This window comes from Muntiacus reevesi, chromosome 2 (genome assembly GCF_963930625.1).
Source record: "Muntiacus reevesi chromosome 2, mMunRee1.1, whole genome shotgun sequence".
NCBI classification, from domain to species: domain Eukaryota; kingdom Metazoa; phylum Chordata; class Mammalia; order Artiodactyla; family Cervidae; genus Muntiacus; species Muntiacus reevesi.
In genome coordinates this window covers 20,373,134-20,398,689 of record NC_089250.1, presented here as the reverse complement: position 1 = coordinate 20,398,689, position 25,556 = coordinate 20,373,134, and the positions used below count along the sequence as shown (strand labels likewise).

The following is a 25,556-nucleotide window of genomic DNA, read 5'->3' as shown; positions in this document are numbered from 1 at the left end:
AACTGTAAAAGTGATAGGAAAACAATCTACCAGGGTGTGTGGCCCCACCGCTTAATTTTATTTAATTTTTAAAGAATAAATATTTGCACATTACTTGCATATATCACAGGTTTTAGAAAAATATGAACATCTCCTTGACTCATTTTATGATGCCAGATATCTCTAATGTTAAGAATGATGAAAAGAGAATAAAACTATAGATCAATATTACTCAAGATCATATATACAAAATTCTAATTAAAATGTCTCAATTGCATTTACAAGTCTTAAAAAAAAATTGCTGTGTCCCGACCAATGAGCTTTCCAAGAATAGAAGTTTGGTTTAACAGTCTTATCAACATAGTCAATAAGATCAAATTAAAGAGTAAAATAATAGAGGCATATAAACAAATATTGAAAAGACTGAAAAATATTCATTCCCAATAACCTCAATAAAATGTTAAAAAGAAACAATAAAGATTAATGATCTACCTCAAAATAAATAATGTCTTCAGTGGCCAACAACAAAGTTATTTTAATTATAATGAGAAACTACCTAGAGAATTCTGTCACCATTACTAATTAGAGGAAATATTAGTAAGATAATATTACTTATCTTAGACTAATATTATCTCATAGGTCTAGCAAATGTGCAAGTCAAGAAAATAGAATTTCTAGTAAATACAACAGAAAAGTAGAGATAGAGCTCCATGTGTGTTGCCAATAATGTAATTGTAAAATCAGAAACTCCAACAGTTTCTCTTTTAATAAAGACAGGTATCAATAAGAGAATTTAGCAAGGTAAATTCAAACAGAAATACTTCTAAGTTATTTTATTTATTTTAGCAATAAGACCCTGAATATAGAATGATAAGAAATATTCTACTCACAGTTAACAATGACAATACAAGATATGTAGAAATACATTTAAAAAGAAAAGAACAGGACTTGTATAAGGAACATCATAAAACTCCATGAAAAACTATAAGACTTCCGATTAAGTGAAAAGAGATAACATTTTTTAGACAAAAAGATAATATTATGAAAATATTACATTAGTGAAAACTGATGTGGAAGCTAAACGCAATCTCAACATTTTAACCAAATATTTGAAAAACAGACAGTATTGACTTAAACTTTATATATGCAGGTAGAGCCTAAAGAGAATGAACTCTGACCCTATTCCATGTACTTCCAGAAATATATCTCTGGATTTATTTTCTTAAAAGCCTGCACCACAGAATGCTCTGAGTTAAGAGACTTATGGAATTATAGCATACCAAAGAGACTGTTCCGGTTCATCTGAACTGTTCATCGTAAACTTGTTCTTGTAAAACTCTTGTAACCCCAGAGGGGCTAGATGACCAGCACAGTATAAAAATAAAGAATGCAGGGGTCAGCCTCCCCGGGCTACACTGTCCAGGCCAGTCTCAACCTCACCTTTTGCAAAGGATGCACCCCTTTTAATGCAATATGGCCCAGAAAGGATTCCTTAGACGCTGTGAGAACATTAGAGAATAGACCTTATAATGAATTTAGGTAAAAATATCACCAATATACCATTATGCAGGAAGAAATCATAAATAAAACCAGTCAAAAGAAGTTTGCATCAGGAATACAAGGGTGGTTTAATATTTGAAAAAATCGTTCATTTTATTATAAACAAAAAAGAGAGCATCACAATGATGATTATCACAATATGTTCTGAAAAGCATGCACCAAATTTTAACAGATTAACTTATATACATACATATACATACACACACACATATATATAGACGTTAACACTACAAATAGAAACATCTTTATCCGATACAAAACAACATTTTAGTAACTATGCAAAACAACCTTTTAGTAATATAGCATTCAAGGATGAATTATTGACAGTTTTTCCCCTCAACAGGAATAAGACAAGTACAGCAGCTATCACCAGCTCTAGTCAACATTTTTCCAGAAGTCTTTGTCAGAACAATAAAACTGAAAATAGAGAGTTTAAAATTTAGAAAGAAGGAAATAAACTTGTCAATCTTTGAAGACAAAATAATTATGAGCCCATAATTTATAAATTCTTAACTATAATTTTAAAATAAGCACGGTCATTGAATACAAGGTCAATATTTTAAAATATAACTACATTTATATATACAGCAACAACTCCAAAAATTAAGTTTTTAAAATGTAACATTTAAAATAGCTGCAAAAATTTTAAAAACCTAAGGAAATATTAGCAAAATCTTTTTAAAATCTATTCACTGAAGCTTCAAATATAGAGAAATTAAAGATCTAAATAAATGGAAAAAATTAGAAACATTTGAAAAAGATCATCTTTCCATGAAATACAAATCAAGGTTACATATGAGAAATCATTTTTTACACATATATTTTTTAAAAATTAAGAGAATAGCATGTCTATTGATGGTAGACAAATAGAAAACAGTACTCCTTTTGCTGCTGGAATTTTAAGTATTAAAATTTTGAGAGAAAGTACATATCTTTCTGTAAAAAACAAGAGCATCACTGTTAGTTATTTACTGCATAGAATTAAAGGTCCCCATATAAGAAAATGCATAGCAGTATAGATTTTGCAGCATTGTCATAATATTGTTATCCAATAAGAGGATGGCTAGATATACTACAGCATACCCAGACCACAGAAATTAAGCAAATTAACAAAAGGAATTAGGCTTTTTTCTGTTTTAAGGCAAGGTTGAATAAGAGGCATCAGATTTAGTCTTCTATCTTACACTAGCAAAGAAATCTAAGCAATATATATTATATAACGGTTTTCAAATGTAGGACAATGGGAATATAGAATCACAATGATCTCTGAGAGAGGAAACAAATGAACAAAGCTACACAATTTTCCCAGCTTGCTACCTAAACCCAGTTTTCAACTGTCCGTCAGGGAGGGGGAAGCCAGCAGTGTGGTGGTCTTCTCTAACTGAAAAGCCTGCAGTGTGGGGAAACACAAGTGGCCATAATTCATGAGGCAGGGTTCCAGGAAAAGGAGAGCCGCAAAGAGAGCGAACTCTGGAGATCTCCAGAGAGTTCTCTCCAAATCTCCACCTGAGTACTGACCAGGCCATGGGCATAAGGAAACCACCTGAGGCTGGAGGACAACCTTCTAAAAGGAGCAGCTGAAACACTACCCCAAGGTCATAAAGGGCCAGAAACAGTAGGGTCTTTTTACTAACCAGAGTGGAAACATTAATTATACATAGGAATTGGACAGAGTGCTCAAGTCTAATGAAAATTTATGTTCAGACAAAACCCGTCGGCAAATTATACACTCATAATCACCAAAATGTAGGAACAACTCAAATATCTTTCCACTGGTATACACCCAGGTCTAATATATGGTATGTATTCAATTGGTTTAAGAAAACATTATATAAGCTTGGAGGAAATGTACTAGTAATAAATATAGTTCCAATAATTAATAGTCTCCTTCCTATTTTAAACTTTAGATTTAATCCAATCTGCCACAGAATCTGAAGAGAAAAATAAGACCCACTGGCACAAGAGCAGAAATTAAGATCTTAATCTACTGTTAAATAATAAGCTGAGTTTACAGTTTTAGACAACAGATGGGATGAATAGCCAAAGTCTCCCTCTCTGTCCCCTAACATCCTCCCCCACTAACCCCAATTTCCAATGGCTAAAAACACAGTCAACACTATTAGTTTTGGTGTACTTCTTTGGAAATCTCAAAGGAGAAACAGATATAATGTCTAGTGGAGGTTATACAAGCTTAAAGAGGATCTATGGCGCAGTTGTGTTATTATAAAGTCAGTATGAAACTAATGCACCTTTGCAATTCATCAAACAAAACGAAAACAGAACAAAACCCTTCTATTTTCCTTGGAGTTTTACAAGCCTTCAGTGGAATGCTATATATAGTTATGGTTGCTCTATTTTAAGGGGATATGTAAAAACTGTACTGCTGGTTAAAATAAAAGGATGTACGGGGAAGAAGTAAGACTGTTACAAAGAAGTTTTAAGAGTGATTAACTTGTATTAGAGTATTTGCAATTTGTTTTTAAGCTAGTGCTATGTCTGTTCTCTTTTCCTAGAAAAAGGATTAAACTATTCTGTTTTGCAAAACTTGGGATTGCTCTAAAATGAAGGTAAGCCTACTGTACATGATTCATGACAACGAGAGAAAATTATCAGAAGACTTTTTGCCTCTTCATGCCTTCAATCCCACCTTTTAAAAGGTGTAACAAAATGTTTTGTTATTAAAACAATGCTCCTTTCGGAAAACTCAACCACAAATTATTAAATTGATTAGAAGAAATGAAAGCAAGACAAACCAGAGTCCCACTTAATGCAGTCTATAGTGGGAGGTGAAAATGCACAGAATCATTATCCCACAACAAGAAAAACAACAACAAAAAAAAAAATGTTAAGAAAAGAGGAAAATATCCTACCACGATTTGTGCTTGTCAGGTGCTCAGCATCAGGAAGATGGGGGTCTGCACTGGGCAACCCTTTCACGAATTCCCACTGTGAATCTTCTGTGAGATATGGCTCCCAGCCGCAGAAACCAGACTCAAAGTCACACCTGAGATGACTGGCTATTAAGGACAGAAAGGAAAACAAGTGAGAACAAAGGGGGAGCAAGCAGGCGAACATCGACTCTGGCATGGCCAATAACCTGGGTGGTCAGAACCATCACTCTACTTTGTAAAGAATGTTTTCTGATCATCAGAGTCGTTTTGCTTTTTCCAACCTCACAAAGTTCTCCATGTGCTGTGTGAGGCAGCGCCCTTCTACACTCTTCTATCTACACCTGGCACATTTCTTCCTGGTTGGCCATCTCTATTGCATTTAATGACACAAGGTAAAACTCTGCAGCTTTTCAGAGTAACCAATTCAACTGCCAAGATGAAAAAGATTCACCCGCTGAGATGGTTAAAAGGATGGAATTTAAATTAATTCTGGACACCTGAAGAGCCTGAGGTCAGCACCTTAGAATTCAATCTATTATGTTAGTTTAACAGTTTCTCTTAAAAAAAAGAAAAGAAAAAAAATCCCCAGCCACTTTGGATTGCAAGTAAATTACATATTTTTGAACTTCACTTTTTTCCTTCCTCTTAATACACAACTACAGAGTTGAAAAATACTTAAGTTCCTACATTTATCACAAAATAATGAGTTCTGGAGAAAGTCAGGATTTAGAGTAAGTTTCCTAAACACCACTCATAGCTTTGTCACCAAATTTGTGAGGAAAAAAAGCAGCAAGTCTCAGTGGACTGGGTAGCACACTAGAAATTCTAACAACTTGATTTGTGCTGTCAAGAAATTAATTTCTATCTGTTAAAGTTTCCTTATCCTAAAATAAGAATTATAGTATCAGTCTACATTAGATAGTGGTTTGGGAGATAAATCCATGCAATTAATTTAAAACATATTTGCAAGTATTCGTCTTTATGCAGAGGCATTTTCATCACAGAAAGCAGGATAAAACAATTTTTGGTCTCGGTCAGAAAACACCTAAAGTTTTGACAGCTCCCTCAGATCACAATTCTATGATCTTCAATAAAATAAGAATAGATGTATTCCCACTGAGCTCCAAGTATGTGACAAGTATTTTGCATATATTACCATCTGTGTTCACAAACACCCTACAAAGCAAGTGTAATTATCTTTTGGAAACGTTAGTGCTAAGTAACTTGCCTATGGTAAATTTTAGTAAATGGAATATCCAGGCTTTGAGCTGTCTGATACCAAAGGTTATATTTGGAAGCCTCCCTACACCAGGGACTTTGTCTCAAAATTTAAAAGACTGCATCACTGCTTGCTCTCAACTGTTACGCTCAATTTTTTAAAATGTGACCAATTTTACCAGTATACTGAATAAGCTCACTATATCTTAATAATCAAAGGATATTCAAATTTCTATAAAAATGGATGCCTGGGTCACGACCAGATATTTTATCACTAATATGTCAACTTGTAGAACACTAAAGGGTAATTTTTTTGCAGATAAGGCCACAAATTTTCTCTCCATGTAAATTCAATGTTTAGTTCTTAGAGCTATGCCAGTTTAGATATTCATATAATGGATATGTAATGAAAGATTTTTCTCTACAAGCAAACATTATTTCCCCTTAAATGTATTCTCCAAAAACAAAAACAAGCAAATTAACAATAATATAATAATGGGAAAATGTTGCTCATAACCTAATGGTGAATCTACATGACAAGGAAATGCTGTTCACCCACATAGTACTTAACTGGCAATCTATTGCTTCTGGATGTTTTTCTTTTCTCAGCTCTGTTGCTGAGCTCTGTTGCTCTTTTCTCAGTTGCTGGAATACTGCTATTGATAGCAAGTTACTGCTCCAAGCAGAGCCTCTTCGGTTTTTTGACAGTGTTAAGAATGTATGACCTAACTGTGACTGTCTCCCCCAGCATCCAGAAAATCTTCTGATCTAGTTCTTTGGTCTTCTGTGAACTTCAGCATCTGCTAAGCCACCTCCCAGCTCTTCTCAGTCAGAAGAATATACAAATAGACAAGGTTTAAATACATAATGGATCTCTGAAATGTGTTAACAAGTTCCCAATTCTTGATTGTGAACTTGGTCAAGGAATCCCTCATCCGCCAACCACAGGCACCCCCATCTGGGTTGGCCCAGAAATGTCCCAGTTTATACCCATTGTCCAAGGATAATAATTAATACCTCTCCTCTTTCCTCTCAAGTACCCTGTTTGGGCAATAGATTCAATATCGCCCTATTGAAGCAACAAATTACATGTTAATACACAAAGCAAGCAAGCAAGCAAGACCATGCAGAGAACAATCATAGTTATACAGAATGGTAATGGCTATAATACCATTGAATGTGGAAACATTAAAACATATTTGCAAGTATTCGTCTTTATGCAGAGGCATTTTCATCACAGAAAGCAGGATAAAAGAATTTTTGGTCTCGGTCAGAAAACACCTAAAGTTTTGACAGCTTTGACCCAAACATCACCAACTCTTCCACAGATGCTTCACATCTGTGCCTGTGTCACTCAACTACATAAACAGTAAAGAAGTTTTCAAGACAAAATAGATCGTATTCATGTTGAAATTCAGCTTTAGAAGAAAAGTTTTAACCATTTCTTTCATTATCTGGATGTTTTATCACTTAAAATGTCAATCATTGCACTTTCCACAGAACCCAAAACACTGTCTTTTGAAAAATGAAAATTAATTTTTAAAGCCCATCACTGTAAAGATATATGAAAGCAAAATAATGCAAAGTGAAAGTTTCTCAGTCATGTCTGACTCTTTGCGACCCCATGGGCTATTCTCCAGGCCAGAATACTGGAGTGGACAGCCTTTCCCTTCTCCAGGGGATCTTCCCAACCCAGGAAACGAACCCAGGTCTCCCGCATTGCAGGCAGATTCCTTACCAGCTGAACCACCAGGGAAGCCCAAGAATACTGGAGTGGGTAGCCTTTCCCGTCTTCAAGGGATCTTCCTGACCCAAGAATCAAACCGGGGTCTGTTGCATTGCAGGTGGATTCTTTACCAGCTGAGCTACCAGGGAAGCAATCACCTCTATAAAACGATGCAATCAGCTCTATAAAGATCTTAGTGAACTGCTCAGCTGTTTTGCTTTTTTTTTAACCAATGACATTCATTCCAGTAGATGTCAAAGGACTTTCTTAAAGCTAAATATTCTAGAACTTAACTGTACTATAAAATAGAAGTCAAATTCCAGTCACCAAAGCTGAAGTCCTTCCATTAATATTTCCCCTACAAAATTCCAAAAATTTAAGGTAAAGTTATATCTGAAGTAAAACCGGGAGGGCCAAACACATGCAGGCAGCTAATAAATGCCTTATGATACCACATGTGTTAAATGTTAAATATTTATAAAATCTAAAAATTTACCTATTCATATTATACACAAACTGTATTCATGACAAGTAGTGATTTGGATTATCTGGTTGCTTTTACTTAAATTTCTGTGACTGCAGAATACATATCACCATCTCTAATCAGAGGATGAGATATGCCACAGTTCATAATTTCAGTGAAATTTCACTAAGTTCATCAGTTAGAGTAATATTTTTAAATTATGACAAAGCTTTCTCTTGCATATTCAACCACTGAAGCATACTGGCAAGAGAAAAAAGAATTTCATTGTGGCAGCTGAGGAAAATTCTGGATCATGAAAATTAAAATATTTATGAACTCCCTGGTTCAGAAGTCAGTCAGTTCTCTATTGTATAAGAAAAGAAGTCTGTGTGGGAACATTACTTTCATTAAGCAGATACTAGGTTTCATTATGATTATACTAACAAAAATATTTTATTTATTGAGAACCCACAAGATCTTTTCTCCACTAAATGAACATATATGTCCCTTACCCTCAGGAGATACTTTAGTAGTCAACATTTTTTTCAAAATATGGAAAGCATTCAGGCACAGTATCACATTGAAAATTAAACATCTTGCACCGGATTCTTGGTTTAAGTTTCTTTCACTTGAATATTGTACCTTCTCCTTTGAAGTGTCATAGTTTCTATTCACATTTTAAATGCTCTAAAACATTCCTATTTTTTCATTCAATTAAAAGTTTTCCCATGGAATTTTCCAAACTGCTTTAATTTAAACACTGATCTGTCCATCCTTCCGTCCTTGTTGACACACAGTCTTTCTGCATGAACTATATATATTTTTCAACATTTTATTGTGGTAAAATATACTTATATGGGCTTCCTTTGTAGTTCAGTTGGTAAAGAATTTGCCTGCAATGCAGGAAACCCAGGTTTGATTCCTGGGTCAGGAAGATTCCCCTGAAGAAGGAAATGGCAACCCACTCCGTTATTCTTGCCTGGAGAACCCCATGGACAGAGGAGCCTGGTGGGCTATAGTCCATAGGGTTGCAAGAGTCAGACACAACTTAGTGACTAAACCACCACCATGCTTACTATAAAATTTACCTTTTTGACCATTTTTAAGTGTCCAGTTGAGTGGCAGTAAGCACCTTTACACAGTTGTATGACCATCATGTGTCTCCAGAACTTTCCCATAATCTCAAAGCCAAACTCCATACCCACTAACATTCTCATTTTTCCCTTCCCTTCAACCTCTGGCAACCACCATTCTGCTTCCTGTTTTGAGTACTCTAGGTAAGTAGAATTATACAATGTTTGTCCTGCTGTGACCTGCGTATTTCACTTAGCAAAATGTCCTCAAGATTTAGCCACGTTGTAGCATATGTTGGAAAATTAGGTATATTTTATATGTTAGTTGATCTGCTAGCCAACGTACACCTTTAGACGAGGTATGCATATGCCAATGTATACTGGTATATATTACATTTTATCTTATTAGAAATGTGGTAGAAAATATATGGCCTGAGTATTTTATTCTTAAATGTCCCTGTTTTACACAGGATCATATTAACAACCATCAAAAATCTATAGTTCGGAATTGTGCAGTATTTGCCTTTCTGTGACTGGCTTATTTCACTTAAAATGATGATGCCACTTCTATGAGGTATCGAAAACACTGGAAAGCATATGCTGTTCAGTTGATACAAATTTTTGGTTATGCAAAATAGCGTCTATAGTCAACAACACTGTATTATACACTTGGCCAATTGTTTTGCAATACTTAATACTTGTAAAATATATATATATATATATATATATATATATATATATATAAAACGTCTTGTGAAATATTTTGAAATGGGAGAGGCAAAAAGGAGACGGAGCATGAAAAAAAGCTCAGTTGTCTGCTCCACGAGCACCTGCTCAGCAGAACCGTCCTTCGTGTCCATTTAAACGATGTATTTTAAGCTGAAAGTGTTGTGGGAACAGGCATTTGCCTGTGCATCTCCAGCACCAATCTTGAGCCTTTAAGAGTGGTCAGTGGCGACGTTTTCCTGGGCAAGAGCATCCAGGCTATTTGGAACTTTGACAGGTGATATCCTCCGCTAGAAAGAAGTTCTACAAAACTGCTTGCAACAAGCCACGCAATGGCACTTCCTCATCCTTGCAGGGCCTACAGTCCTGCTCCTGCTCTGAGAACTAGAAAGGCCTGCGCTCCTCGCTGCTCGGGGCTGTCTGGCCACCACCCCTCTCCTCAGGGGCTGGCTCCCCTGGGTGACAGCGTCCAGGCTTCCCCGCCTCCAGCGGCTGATCCGGGCGCCTAGGTGCGCACCTCCCTGGACCTTCCGCGGCTCCGGCCATGTCCTCCCACAAGGACCACGGCCGCTTGGGCACCTTCCCCAGCAACACCTCTCCTGCCCCGGGGTGTCAGAGGTGGTGGCCCCCCGTTCCCTCCGGCACCCCCACCTCCACTCCTCCGGTCTCTTCCAGGAAGGAGGAGCCGCGGCGAAGGTGAGGACTCAGCAGAAGCGCCCGGGTCCCGGGGCGCTGCCACGCAGGGATGCCCTGCTAAGGGGAGGCCCCAGACCTGGGTGACCTGCGGCCGATGGCCAAGGGGCCTGTGCCTTTGCCTTCAGGACCAAGATCGCTAGGGCAGCGGGTCGTAGGTCCTGCGGCGCCCCTTTCACCATCCTAATGAACGCTGCACCTAGACATCGCGACGCGGGTTCACCTGCAAGGGCCGGTCGTGGAGCTGCTAGACCAAGGCAGGGGTTCACCTGCGGCAGGTGGGCACTGAGCCGTTCCGCTGCTGAGAAACGCTGAAACACTCGGCCCTAAACTGACCTGAGACAGAGAGACCAGGAGGCAGCGGAGGCGGAAGTGGGAGGGGAGCGCAGCCCCGGTACCGCCGGCTGCCCCTCCCATGCCACGCCCTTCGCCCCTGCGGCCCGCAGGTAGGGGCTGGTTCCCTCCAGTTCCTAGGCCTCCGGGGCGCCTGTATGCGCGGCCCCACCCGGTTAGCAAGATAAATCTTGGGTCAAGGGTTTTGGCTACAAAAAAGTGCGGGGGGGGGAAGGGCTAGGGGAAGACAAGGAAAACTTTGAAGGTGGAGGACGCTGCACAGGTTTCACAAGTGTATGCATATGTCCAAAGTAATCCAACTGTATACATTCATTTAGTGCAGGTTTTGTACATCAGTATTGGAGAAGGAAATGGCAACCCACTCCAGTACTCTTTCCTGGAGATCCCATGGAGGGAGGAGCCTGGTAGGCTACAGTCCATGGGGTTGCGAAGAGTCGGACAGGACTGAGCGACTTCACTTTCACTTTGTACATCAATATGTCTTAATAGCACTATTTTAAACCTATATTTTTAGGAATTATAATGATGCCCTTAGGTATTAGTGATGTACCGGGAGTTTTGTTTTTTATCATAAAAGGCCTCCAATTTGCCTTTTAAGACTGTTTCCTCTTACAGTTTTCTTTCCACCTGTTTTCTTTTTTCAGGAAGTGTTGTCGGCCTCCATTTTGAAAGCATTTTAGGCACAGTGGTTCTCCAATTTTAAAACATGCGGGTGAATCATCTGGGGCACTGTTAAAATGCAACTTTGGGTTCCATAACCCAGAATTTCAGGCTACAACCTTTCCAAGGAACTCTCAGATGCTGCTGCCAAGACTACTGGTCAACCAAGTAACACTAACGGTAGGAACAGCAGAATCTGTTTTTCCTTTACCATAAGCTACTTTTGGAAAAGTACTGGCCTGGAGGCTCAATCAACTACATTTGTTAAAATAATATAAAAGTAAGAGGACCTTGGTAAAGAAACACCACCTGAGTAAATATACATTTTGCAAATTTTCCACAGATACCAACTGATAACATTCATGAGTTAATATTTACTTAGCCTCTGGAATACAGTAAAAAAATTTGATGTATTCAAGCTGTATATATGAACTATCAGTTCAGTTGCTCATCAGTGTCTGACTCTGAGACCCTACAATATGCCAGGCTTCCCTGTCCATCACCAACACTCAGAGGGTGCTCAAACTCATGTCCATCAGTCAGCGATGCCATCCACCATCTCATCCTCTGTCATCCCCTTCTCCTCCTGCCTTCAATCTTTCCCAGCAGCAGGGTATTTTCCAATGAGTCAGTTCTTCACATTGGGTGCCCAAAGTATTGGAACTTCAGCTTCAGCAAAGGTCCTTTCAATGACTCAGTTCAGTTCAGTCCCTCAGTCGTGTCCGACTCTTTGCAACCCCATGAACTGCAGCACGCCAAGCCTCCCTGTCCATCACCAACTCCCGGAGTTTACTCTAACTCATGTCCACTGAGTCGGTGATGCCATCCAGCCATCTCATCCTCTGCTGTCCCCTTCTCCTCCTGCCCCCAATCCTTCCCAGCATCAGGGTCTTTTCCAACGAGTCAACTCTTCACATGAGGTGGCCAGAGTATTGGAGTTTCAGCTTCAGCATCAGTCCTTCCAATGAACAGTCAGAACTGATCTCCTTCAGGATGGACTGGTTGGATCTCCTTGCAGTCCAAGGGACTCTCAAGAGTCTTCTCCAACACCACACTTCAAAAGCATCAATTCTTCAGCGCTCAGCTTTCTTCACAGTCCAACTCTCACATCCATACATGACCACTGGAAAAACCATAGCCTTGACCAGATGGACCTTTGTTGGCAAAGTAATGTCTCTGCTTTTTGATATGCTATCTAGGTTGGTCATAACTTTCCTTCCAAGGAGTAAGCATCTTTTAATTTTATGGCTGCAATCACCATCTACAGTGATGTTGGAGCCCAGAAAAATAAAGTCTGACACTGTTTCCACTGTCTCCCCATCTATTTGCCATGAAGTGATAGGACTGGATGCCATGATCTTAGTTTTCTGAATGTTGAGCTTTAAGCCAACTTTTTCACTCTCCTCTTTCACTTTCATCAAGAGGCTCTTTAGTTCCTCTTCACTTTCTGCCATAAGGGTGGTTTCGTCTGCATATCTGAGGTTATTGATATTTCTCCTGGCAATCTTGATTCCAGCTTGTGCTTCTTCCAGCCCAGCATTTCTCATGATGTACTCTGCATATAAGTTAAATAAGCAGGGTGAAAATATACAGCCTTGACATACTCCTTTCCCGATTTGGAACCAGTCTATTGTTCCATGTCCAGTTCTAACTGTTGCTTCCTGACCTGCATATAGGTTTCTCAAGAGGCAGGTAGGGTGGTCTGGTATGCCCATCTCTCAAAGAATTTTCCACAGTTTATTGTGATCCACACAGTCGAAGCTTTGGCATAGTCAATAAAGCAGAAATAGATGTTTTCCTCTATTTGCATTAATCACTGAGGAAGGCTTTCTTATCTCTCCTTGCTATTCTTTGGAACTCTGCATTCAAATGGGAATATCTTTCCTTTTCTCCTTTGATTTTTGCTTCTATTCTTGTCACAGCTACTTGTAAGTCCTCCTCAGGAAGCCATTTTGCTTTTTTGCATTTCTTTTCCATGGGGATGGTCTTGATCCCTGTCTCCTGTACAATATCACAAATCTCCCTCTATAGTTCATCAGGCACTCTGTCTATCAGATCTAGTCTCTTAAATCTATTTCTCACTTCCACTGTATAATCATAAGGGATTTGACTTAGGTCATACCTGAATGGTGTAGTGGTTTTCCCTACTTTCTTCAATTTAAGTCTAAATTTGGCAATAAGGAGTTCATGATCTGAGCCACAGTCAGCTCTTGGCCTTGTTTTTGCTGACTGTATAGAGCTTCTCCATCTTTGACTGCAAAGATTATAATCAATCTGATTTCGGTGTTGACCATCTGGTGATGTCCATGTGTAGAGTCTTCTCTTGTGTTGTTGGAAGAGGGTGTTTGCTATGACCAGTGCTTTCTCTTGGCAATACTCTTTGGCCATAGTCTTTTGCTTGGAGGAACTTATTTGTATAGTAATGGAATTTTTAGAATCAATACAATGCTACACTATTTTATGCACTAAAGTATATTTAGCATGTTTTGCATATTACACATGGGCTGCACATGCTAAATACTTTAGTGCAGAAAACAGTGTAACATTATAACATTTACATCAATTCTAGTAATTCCATTACTATACAATAATTTACTCCAAGCAAAATTGATTATACAAATATGTACATGAAACACTCATGCTGACACCAGACTATATGGATGCTTTGTAATATGTAACACGGCTATCTTTTTTATGTCATATCTCCTATATAAAGCTGACCTAAATCTAGCAAGCATGCCAGTTGTTCTTTGACTATTTGTTTAAATGATCTTACATTATTTGGAAAATTTAGCCTGACTATGAAGCAAAACTACTTTTTGATAAGGACAGACATCTGTCCCTGAATTCACACAAAGGAAACAGCAAAGTGGGATCGAGATATATTCTATGGGTGAAATGTCAGATAAGTAATCAATAAAACTTCCAATAAAGAGATATGGGAAAGTATGTTCAAAATCAAATGCTAAAGTATCTATTAATATTCTAGGTGAAATTCGACGAAGAAAACAAGTTAAAAGGATAACATAAAGAATCCTTCAACTGCAGGGAAAGAAAGGAGAAAAGCTATTAATAAGTTTAAGTTTCAATATGTGGAATTGAAAAGACAATATATTTACTCTTAATTACTGAAATTGAGAATAATACAAACCATTAGAAAGGTGAATTTGTCCCAAGAAATGAACCAAATTGTCTGTAAAAAAAACTTTTTAATGAAGCACAACAGAGGAAAGTGACAGTCACGTTAGAGAAAATGAAATGCCTCTTTTCTAATGAAAAAAAAAAAAGGACACAAGAAAATCCATGGAGATCATATCAGTAAGGAGATTATTTTACTTAAATTTATGGTTAAAACCAAGTGTCCATTTTTATCCCTTTGTCCATTACTCTCAGTAAAATCCTTACTCACCAATCAGCAGAAGCATACTGTACAAAGCTTTCCATTAAAAAGGTGACATTCATGTTGTTATAATATTTTATGTTGCTCAACAAAATATATCACAAAAATAAAGCACTGCAGCAAAAATAAATGTAAAGTTTTTAATAATTAAGAGACTCTCCTATTTGTGATACAGAAATTGGATGAATTTAATTGTATTCATTGTTTCTAAAAAGACAAGCATTTTAGTTGCTAAGTTACCTCATATGAATGAAAACCATGATGTAGGTTGTAAATTAAATTATATTTCTTTCTGATATAACTAGGTTTGAATAGTAAATGAATTTATCATTACTCTTATCAAAGACTCTTCATAAAAGTTCTGAAATAAAGGAGTTGGGCCTTTTTGCCTAATCATGAATACCAACCATGGCTGATTTCTACATCATCATGGCTATCTGGAAGGTAATAACAGCCCTCCTTCTCTTTCCCTTGCCCCACAGCTTTCTACATAATTGGTCAGAATGGAAAAAAATCTCACATTTAAAAAAGGTTATTAACCCATAGTAAATTTGTATTTAAGAGAAGAATACAAATAGATTCCTTCTCCCATCCATTTTCTTCTTATTCAAAATACACACACCTCACTCATCATCACAACTATTCATTTGTTGAACAAATAGATTCTGAGAGTGAGCAAAAAGCACCAAAACATTAAGTTAGCATAGAGACGCCCACAAGGAATAGCACTTATGGCTTCAAAATGAGAACGTACATTCATCTTACTTCATACATACTAACTTCACCTTGCTCAAAATAAAAGGCTCCTTTAAATTAAACCACTATCATGAATGTGAGCATAGGAGTGAGTCAACCATTAATTTACTTACAGCAAGTTGCCGGGTCCTCATCACTCTCATCAGAACAGTCCTGCCAAGAGTCACAGACCAATTCTCGAGCAATGCACTGACCACTGGCACAGGTGAATTCGTCTGCAGAGCAAAGTTGTCTGGACGGGGTCTGGGCACAGGCGTAGACCCACAGGTCATCAAGTCCAATAAAACCTTTGTGGCTCAAAATAGTCCCTTCAAAAATAACCTTCAGGGGAGCACAGAGAACAATTTGTGACCTTAAAAATCTCTTCAAACAGGCTCCAGAAATAATATTAGAGATTCAAGAATTATTAAGAAAAATGCCTTTTTAAAGATAAAGCAAATACAATTAAGAAGCAAATACAACTAAGAATAAAGCTCCCATTTGATAAGCTTGACTCACAGACATCAGATTGATGGGCACATTAGAGCCGCTGAGGTGTCTAAGAAACCACCCGTGATCTGATGATCTGATCTGAAAAATCACCCGTGATCATGATCCCCTTAATCACCAACAATGTCCCTGGCTGCAAACTTACTTGGTCATCATTTTCACAGCCCACTGACTTTAATATTCAAGGAAAAGAATAAGTATTGTTGCTATTTATATAACAAGAGTTATAGATGCACTTGGTTTTTTAACTATTGAAATTAGTTACTAGATAGGAAGTGAAGTGTCAGGCAGATAAAAAGGGATGCAATAGAATAGGAAAACATTTAAAAGAATAAATTTTAAAATCTATTAATCCTTATAAAAGAATTTATCTAACAAAGAAGTACTAATTAAAGGAAATGAATTCATTTTCTGTAACTGAATTGCAGGCTTTCTAAAGGTATAATACTAGCAAGTTGAAACAACCATACATTGCTATTCTAGTGTAGGGTGATGTGGAAGTAGTAATATCCCTTGAGGTTTTAACGAGAGCAATTACTAGGTAACACCAAGAGTGCAAGAGAAATCAAAAGCTGTCTAGCAGATGCCATATTCTCTGCCATCCAGTATGGTAGTCACTAGCTACCTAGCGCTATATCAATTTACATGAACTAAAATTAAGTTAAAAGTCAGTTCCACATTTCAATAGTTACATTTCAAGAATTCAATAACCACATGTGGCTACTGACTTCCACACTGGAGAACACAGATAAAATTGCCATTAACACAGAAAGTTCTGTTGATCAGCACTGAACTAAATATTGGGTTTGGTTTGGTTTTCATGGAATACAGCAAAAGTATTTCTATTTTTTGAAGTATAGTTAATTTATAATATTGTGTTTCAGATGTCCAGCATAGTAATTCAGGGGGTATTTTTTTTGCATCGATATTGTTAATACGTAAATAATACTCTAGGAACACAGACCGACTCCTTTTACTCTCTTCCAGCTTCAAGTGTCTGATAAATTTTCTTTTCAAAAAGATGAGCAATATATATTTAAGAATTACTTAAGATCAAGTTTGCATAAATATTTAACAATGTATAAAATAATAAATTTAAATATTTCATAGTAATAAAACTTTGCATCTTTTTTGATAATGACTATATGTTAAAATCATTGCACCTATTTTCACAGTCTCAAAATATCAGATATACAGAAGTGATTTCAGTTTAGATTTCCAAAATTTTGAGTTTCAATTTGGATCTCAAAAGTCTGCCATTACTGAAAAGCTAGTTACGTTTAATATGCGCTTGGAAATGGTAATTCCAAAATTATTTTCATTACATTTTTTATCTCTGAGTTAAGTACCAAAACAAACTTTAATATTTAGCTTATGAAAAAATAATAAAAGTCCAATCATTTAATACTTCTTTCAGAAACTATAGAGGTAGATAGGAGCTTAGAAATGTTAAAATAGTATCAAAATGTTAACTCAATGGGCTATGATATAAACCTCAACTTCTGAGACTGCTACAAAAATGCTGTGATTTGTAAGTTCCAAATTCAGCTGTAAATTGGATTTTAAAAATCTGCATAGTCACAGTTCATATCATTTGGGGCCTCCTTCTAATACCTAGAAAAATGTTTGAGTGTGATATTACCTTAAAGGAATAAAATTGGTTTCATAAGCCACACGTACAATCAGCCTCATTATTTTACACTTACACTCCAGTATAAATGTATTTATGTACTCTTTATAACACAAAATGAATGGAACCTTAAAGTACTGTACTTTAAAAATAAAAAGTCTAAATAGCAATTAATAATACCAGAATTTTAATGTTGATCTGACATTACTACACATTGCAATATTGCCATGATATTAGAAAAGATGACAAATACTGAATATGAAAGTTTTTAAATGTTACCAGATATTTTTATGCACAATCTCAACTCTATATACAACACAAAACCCCAAGTTAATAATTTGAAGAGATAGCATTCCCACTGAGCATATGTATATTTCAGATGCATCTTTGGACAGGTAGAGTTACCCATGCGTTATAAAGATGTGAATTCCTGCATTCAAAATATTTGCATATACTCTCCTGATTTTTCAATACTGGTTTATTGTTTATCTGCTTCAAATGCAACTGGCTTCCTTGGTTGTACTGCACAGTGTTTGGGGATGCTAGGGAAGGAGCCGATGGAGAATGAAGATGCTTTAAACAAGAGTAGTTAATATTCTCATCATTTCAAAAACTTTTGTTGAATACTGAATTATATAAAATTTGAATGTGTCAATCTTTTGTTTGTGAGTGACCTGTAGCTTCAGTATAAGAACTGTATTATTCTGTCCTAGATTTGATCAATATACTAACTCTGTTTAAAAAAAAAAAAAATAGTAGTTACTTTCTTGCTTCTCCACTCAAGCAAATTTGATTTGAGTACAGGTAGGTACAATGAAAACAAGTAATTGCTCTCCCTAAACATATGAATCTATATTTCTAATTTAAATGCTAATTTAAATTAACAACAAATGATAAATTCAATACAAGGCTAAAAATTAAACCTATGATAAAAAATACTTGTTTTTCCCTTTTTTACCTTAAATGTCTTCAGTTCTTCTGGTATTACCACATCCACTTTCACCCATTTTCTGTGAGTTGATGTGTTGTACATCCAAAATATTTCTTCTCCCTTTGATTCAAAGGAAAAAAATCACTCATTCCCCAAATTCTACTCTTATATTCATATATGTTCCCTCTTAATTACATTTCAGTAGAGTTGATTGTACCTGTAGGATATTAAGTACTAAAAAATTGAAGTATTGTTTAAAATGGTATATTATATTTTAAGAGAAAAATAAAGAAATGGAGATAAGGAGGGATGAAAAGAGAGAGCACAGAGAATGTTTAAGGTAGTAAAAATACTCTTTATGATAATATAATAATGGATCCATGTCATTCATTATACATTTGTCCAAACCCAGAGAATATGCAGCCCTAAACATGAACCCTAATGTAAATTAGAGACATGTCAGTGTAGGTCCATCAATTATAACATGTGTGCCATTCTAGTGGAAGATGATACTAATGAGGAGACTATGAATATGTGGGAACAGAGGGTTTATGGTAAATCTCTGTACCTTTCTTTTGATTTTGCTGTGACTCTAAAACCACTCTATAAAAATTATCTTTTAAAAAATAAGGAAATAAAGTATATATACATAATAAAGCTGCCTATTTTTTATGATGGAGAATAAGTTTAGAAGAAAAATTTGAATGGAATCTTGAATAAAGTACTACACTTCAAAATATAAAATTCTAAGTATCAATTAATAAACCAGCTATTTAAACATTGATCCCACTGATATTACTACATTTTGTAATATTGCCTTGATTAAAGAAAAGAAAAAATGCAGGCAAATATTTAACATGAAAGTTAAAAAATGTTATCAGATATATTTTCTGCACAATCTCAAATATTTTTTCCTATGAAAGAAGTCATTCCAAGTTCCAAATAATGCAGTTCTTTTCTGGAGATTATATTTCTATTTTACTCTCCAGTCACTTAATCAGAGACCTTTCCATGTCTTCTAAAGCATCCAGGTTGCAAAGTATATGCAAAACTATATTGCTATGTACTAGGAGGTCATACAGAAAGGCAATGGCACCCCACTCCAGTACTCTTGCCTGGAAAATCCTATGGACGGAGGAGCCTGGTAGGCTACAGTCCATGGGGTCACTAAGAGTCGGACATGATTGAGCGACTTCACTTTCACTTTTCACTTTCATGCACTGGAGAAGGAAATGGCAGCCCACTCCAGTACTCTTCCTGGAGAATTCCAGGGACGGGAGCCTTGTGGGCTGCCATCTATGGGGTCACACAGAGTTGGACACGACTGATGTGACAGCAGCAGCAGCAGCAGGAGGTCATATATTTGATAAAAGTTTGTAAAGTACTCCACAATTTTGCCCATGGTGTTGGACTTTTATGATTTTGATTGTGCTTTCATTCTATGAAATAACCCTATTTTCCTTAGATTTCGTGATATATATAATCACTGTGGATGGTGACTGCGGCAAAGAAATCAGAAGACGATTGCTTCTGTCAGGAAAGCTATGACAAATCTAGACAACATGTTGAAAAGCAGAGACATTACTCTGCTAACAAAAGTCCATATAGTCAAGGCTATGGCCTTCCCAGTGGTCATGTATGGTTGTGAGAGGTGGACCATAAAGATGGCAGAATGCCAAAGAATTGATGCCTTCGAGTTATGGTGCTAGAAAAGACTCCTGAGAGTCCGTTGGACAGCAAGGACATCAAACCAGTCAATCTTAAGGGAAATCAACCTGAATATTCATTGGAAGGACTGATGCTGAAGCTGAAGCTCTGGTATTTTGGTCATCTGATGTGAACAGACAACTCATTGGAAAAGTCCCTGATGCTGGGAAAGATTGAGGGCAAAATGAAAAGAGGGCATCAGAGGATGAGATGGCTGGATGGCATCACCGATGCAATGGACATGAACTTGGGCAAACTTCAGGAGATGGTGAGGCACAGGGGGGCCTGGAGTGCTGCAGTCCATGGGGTCGCAGAGTCGGACATGACTGAATGACTGAACAACTATATATATATAGATGTATAGTGAAATACAGTGAAAATGCAGACAGTGGCATAAATCTCAGGTTAAACTCTGAGACCATCTCTGTGCCCTCCGTCTGTGAGATAGGAAACAGCACTGGAAGATGACATCTAGTTGTAATCCAAATGACACATGACATTCATCATTTTCAGACACTTAAGAGCCTTTATCTCCTTACTTGGTTTCAGTTATTTCATTCATATGCAAGATTTTCTAAATATGAATTTCTTTTTAGCTTTGTTCTTTGCCCTCTGTTATCTACTCCAATTTCCAGGTCTTAAATATTTCAGAGGAGATAGTCTAAACCTATTAAAATGTACTTCATTCTATTACTTATTTATATGAACAGTTAAGACTTCCATAAGACAAAGAAACATACATGGCGGACACATATTTTCAGCTGATAGTTTCCAGATCACATCACAATGAAGTTATAAAGGGTTGAGAAACACAAACACAGCAAATTTTTCTTTCAATAATTTCTTAAGCGACTTTAGCTATTTAGCACTGAGACACTATGTCCTCCGCTGATGCTTTTATTGACACTACTAGGCAAGCTGCATTTACCACGTCCCTTCACTTTCGCTTTATGAGGGGAATGTACAGTTGTTTTGCTCTTTCTTCACAATGACTAATTGATTTTCCCCATTGTACCTGAAGAAGAATGCATTTACATTTTGTTCAGGAGGCTGAGTGTAGTTCCTTCTAAACTTAACTTAGCATTTGAAAAACTATTTAATGGTATATTGTGTATGAAATCCAGACTTTTCTACCACATTTTCCTATCTGACAACACAAGTCATGCAAACGAAAAAAATTTACTCCAACTACATATCAGCTTTTATTTTATATTTGTCCATACTCTCAGACTTAGCTAGTTACTTTCAACAGGTATCAATGTAAAACACAAACCCTCAGGTCAGAAAAGCCTTCAAGTGATGTTCCAATTTTCTATTGCCTTAAAATAAACCAATCAAAATTATTTAAATGTCTTTACTCCCCTAGATCAGCTTCCCAGGTGGCACAGTGGTAAAGAGTACGCCTGCCAATGAAGGAGATGCAATGCGGTTCCATCCCTGGGTCAGGAAGATCCTCTGAAGAAGGGAGTGGCAACCCACTCCAGTATTCTTGCCTGGGAAATGCCATGGACACAGGAGCCTGGCAGACTACAGTCCATGGGGTCACAAAGAGTCAGACACGACTGAGTAACTGAGCACACACCTAGGACTTAGCAACTGGACAAAAACAACAACAAAACTCCCCCAGACCTGGCTTAATAATGCCATTTTACCTCCTAAGAAAAATATTTATGATCAGATCTCTTAGAGCTCTCTGCTTCTTCTCTCCTCTTCCAGTGGGGTGGATGGGGTGGGGGTAGGGGCAGAAATCAGATATCAAATTCAAGTTTTTTTTAAACTACTTTTGATTGCATGTGGTGATAGGTCCATGTACTTTAGCAAAAGCTCTCCTTCAAGGAGAGCTTATTATAACTTTAAAACTTGTATCATCCAAGAAAAGATATTTTTCTAAGGCATTTTCTTTCCTTTCCCAACTACAATTTCCTCCTATTTATTTGCCAGTGGGAATTTTAAAAATATATAAAAGTCACCACAAGCTGGGAACCCTTACTATCCTTGGCTCACTGACATGGCAACTTTCCTGAGGATAAAAGATAGGCTGTTGCTATGATTATTAGCTTATAGATGATGGGCAGAGACTTAATCCTAAGAACAGTTAGATGGTACATACACTGAAGCTGACTTTCAAAGTTTCAACTTTTTATATAATAACTTTCCTTTTACCTACTTCTTATTTCTCAAGCTCTAAAGTACTCCAAACATAAACTTGTGCTAAGCATTCTCCCCAGGTATTTCTTGGTTCACCTGCGCACATTATCATGAGGGTTGTTTTTGTTATTCTATCGACAGATTATGTTAATGATCATTTTCATCAAGAGCTAATTTTTTAAATGATAGGTTTGAAGTCCTTTTTAACTTTGTGACAAAACATCAAGTTGTAATTTAAATATACTGTGATGCAGATTTTGCACTAGTAACCGATGTGTTACATGTAGGGAGCACAGTGAAAAGTGTCAGAAAAGACTGGTCAGGGCCTTGCAGAATACTGGGTGAACTCACAGATCAAATATCAGCCAACACTGTCTAAGATGCACCTCCAACTGGTTCTGATTAATACTCTGGATCAATTCTCCACGGTTAGCTTCTTTTTACAATGTGGGAGACAGAATCTTGATAAGTCTATTATTATTATATGATATAGTATCTGAAACCAATTTTTTTGCACTTTTTTCTTGTACAGGCCCAAAGCCAGAGGAATGATACTGCTCACTTCCAATAATTCATATCTCTATATACACATACTGAAACATAACCTACCACTGATGTTCAGGGTATTAAAATAATCCTTAGTAGTAGAAGATAACACAAATTTCTACTTAAACTTAGGATAATAGCTCATTCAACATTTAATGAATATTAATTACACACCTTGTGAAAAGCAGTATTGTAGCATCATACTTTTTAAAAAACATCTTTAACTATAAGCTCAACAAAATTTCAGAATTTTCTTTGTACTATGCCTTTGTTGAAGAAGGATTTGGAAATTACAGAAAGTTTCAAAGTACATGAAAGTTCACTGGACTTGTTTTACATGGCACAGCTGATAATAACTAAAAGATGCTTGAAGCTTGAATGCTGCAACATATATAGATAAAGTTAAACCTATTTTTGTTTGTAAAATTTTTCCAATTATCTGAAAAGTTTGGAGCCCTACAGAAAGGGCAGGGAGATATTTCGGCCCCTCTACCCACTTCATACCACATCAAATTGAATGAAATATATCAAATAGATTCTAGGGCAGTGGACTGCCAAATACTACTGGAAAAAAAGATGATGAAAGTATAGTTACAAAGTGATACAAATTGTGTCTCATCCATGTAACAAAGGAAAATGTATTAGGCCATCTAATGAGACTATTCAGCTTCAGAAGTCTGTGAAGGTCCTGGAAAAGAGAAGTAGAAGAAAAAAAACTGGATATGATGAGAATGACACAAAAAGAAAAAGGGACGGGTGAAATGACAGAACTCGGGAGAAAAAGAATGCCTTTTCAATGTTCAAGTATCTTGGTAATACGAAGTCTGATACTTGAGGATTAACTATGAAGTCACTTCACACTTCTAGAGTCTATTATACAAGAGGAAGTACAGAAAGAGAAAGACAAATATCATATATTGATGTATATATTTATGGAATCTAGAAAGATGGTACTGATGAACCTATCTGCAGGGCAGCAATGGAGAGGCAGTCATAGAGAACAGATTGTGGACACAGATGGAAGAAGAGGGTGAGCCAAATGGAGAGAGTAGCCCTGATACATATACATTATATGTGTAAAATTAGATAGCCAGTGGAAATCTGCTATATAATACATGGAGCTCAAATCTGGTGCTCTGTGACTACCTAGAGGGGTGGGATGGAGTGGAGGGTGGGAGGGAGGTTTGAGAGAGAGAGGACATATGTATACCTATGGCAGACTCATGTTGATGTGTGGCAGAAACCAACACAATGTTGTAAAACAATTATTCTCCAATTAAAAATAATGAATTTTTAAAAAAGAACAAAAGAAAATGCTTCTGAAAGATGGTTAGTGTGGCACCTGGTAAGTACAAGTGACAAACTTTTGTTGAAGAATGAATCTGACTGATGTCACACAGAAGTTTCAACTCGATTAACCCAAAGCCATTTGAGCAAAAGGAAACTTGATGGGAGGCTTTTACTGTGCTTTTCCAATGCCAGAATTCCTGTAATTATTATCAAATGTCTCCCATTTCTACAGCAACTGCTGTTTACCCCTATAACTTCTTTATCTCTACCTGTAAATAAATTTTTCACAATAGAAATTCTGTGTCTCAAGTATTTTTTGCATGTGTAGAGAATTGTTTTCAGTTAGTTTTTTTTACTCACTAGCATTACCACTACAACTTTCACTCTGCCCAATGCAATATTTTTTTTTCCAATTATATGATTCATTTGGCTTATTTAATCAGCAATTACCAATCTTTTAAAACTGTATCTACTGTAACAGAACAAGTAATTTGCTTCCATCATATTTATAACTTTAAGGATACAGAGATTAAAAGTCCAGAGCAGATCACATCAATGCTTCAGTGTAGAGTTAATAATATAGAATCTCCAATACATTATGACACCATAGTTTCTTTTAACATATTTTCATGAATTTTAAAAATCTTATGAAGTTTTTACAAACTACCACCATGACTTTTGTACATGACAATATCTCTTAAACCAATTTCTTTGTACATTTTTAAAGGTATACCAAATAAACAAGGTCCTATTGTATAGCACAGGAAACTACATTCAATATCTTTTACTAAACCATAATGGAAAAGAAAAATATAAACTCCCCCTCAGAGAAAAAAAAATAAAGGTATATCAAATAAAGGCAAGTTAAAGAATACCTTCAGTCTACACATAACTAAGAAATAGAAACAAAAATTGCCAAGAATAGAAATTTCATTTATTAATGAATTTGAAAGTAATACAAGTTTCTTCTCACCTTATCATTAGACAGTCCTGCTCTGAGAACACTGTTTTCCATAGCATAATAGAATTGAAGATGGCAGCTCCAGCCCAGGCAGTGATACACAGAGCTATTCAGATAAGCCCTGCTGTCTAAATGGTTAAGAGTAGAAACTTGCTTAGCCCCTACCCACAGACAGTAACCTGAAAAATAAAGGGGGAAAAGCAACTTAGAAAAAAAATCCAGCTGTTTTTGTTTGAACAAAATTATCATGTTTCTGAAATTTTCAAAATCAAGTTTGAAACACAAGTAAATTATTTAAAAGAATAGGATTTTTTTTAAGTGACATCAACTACAAATTATAGATTTTCACTTCCAT

At 36.6% G+C, this 25,556-nt stretch overlaps 1 protein-coding gene across 1 annotated transcript in view; it reads right to left on the bottom strand.

Moving 5' to 3' along the window:
• Positions 1-25,556, bottom strand: part of MALRD1 (MAM and LDL receptor class A domain containing 1) — a 512,511-nt gene that overhangs the window by 444,460 nt on the left and 42,495 nt on the right. The window contains exons 8-11 of the mRNA XM_065919555.1: positions 25,214-25,380; positions 18,577-18,669; positions 15,613-15,820; positions 4,410-4,556 (exon numbers count right to left, since the gene is read on the bottom strand). Coding sequence (XP_065775627.1) covers positions 4,410-4,556; positions 15,613-15,820; positions 18,577-18,669; positions 25,214-25,380 — 615 coding nt within the window. The remainder of the gene's footprint in view (positions 1-4,409; positions 4,557-15,612; positions 15,821-18,576; positions 18,670-25,213; positions 25,381-25,556) is intronic.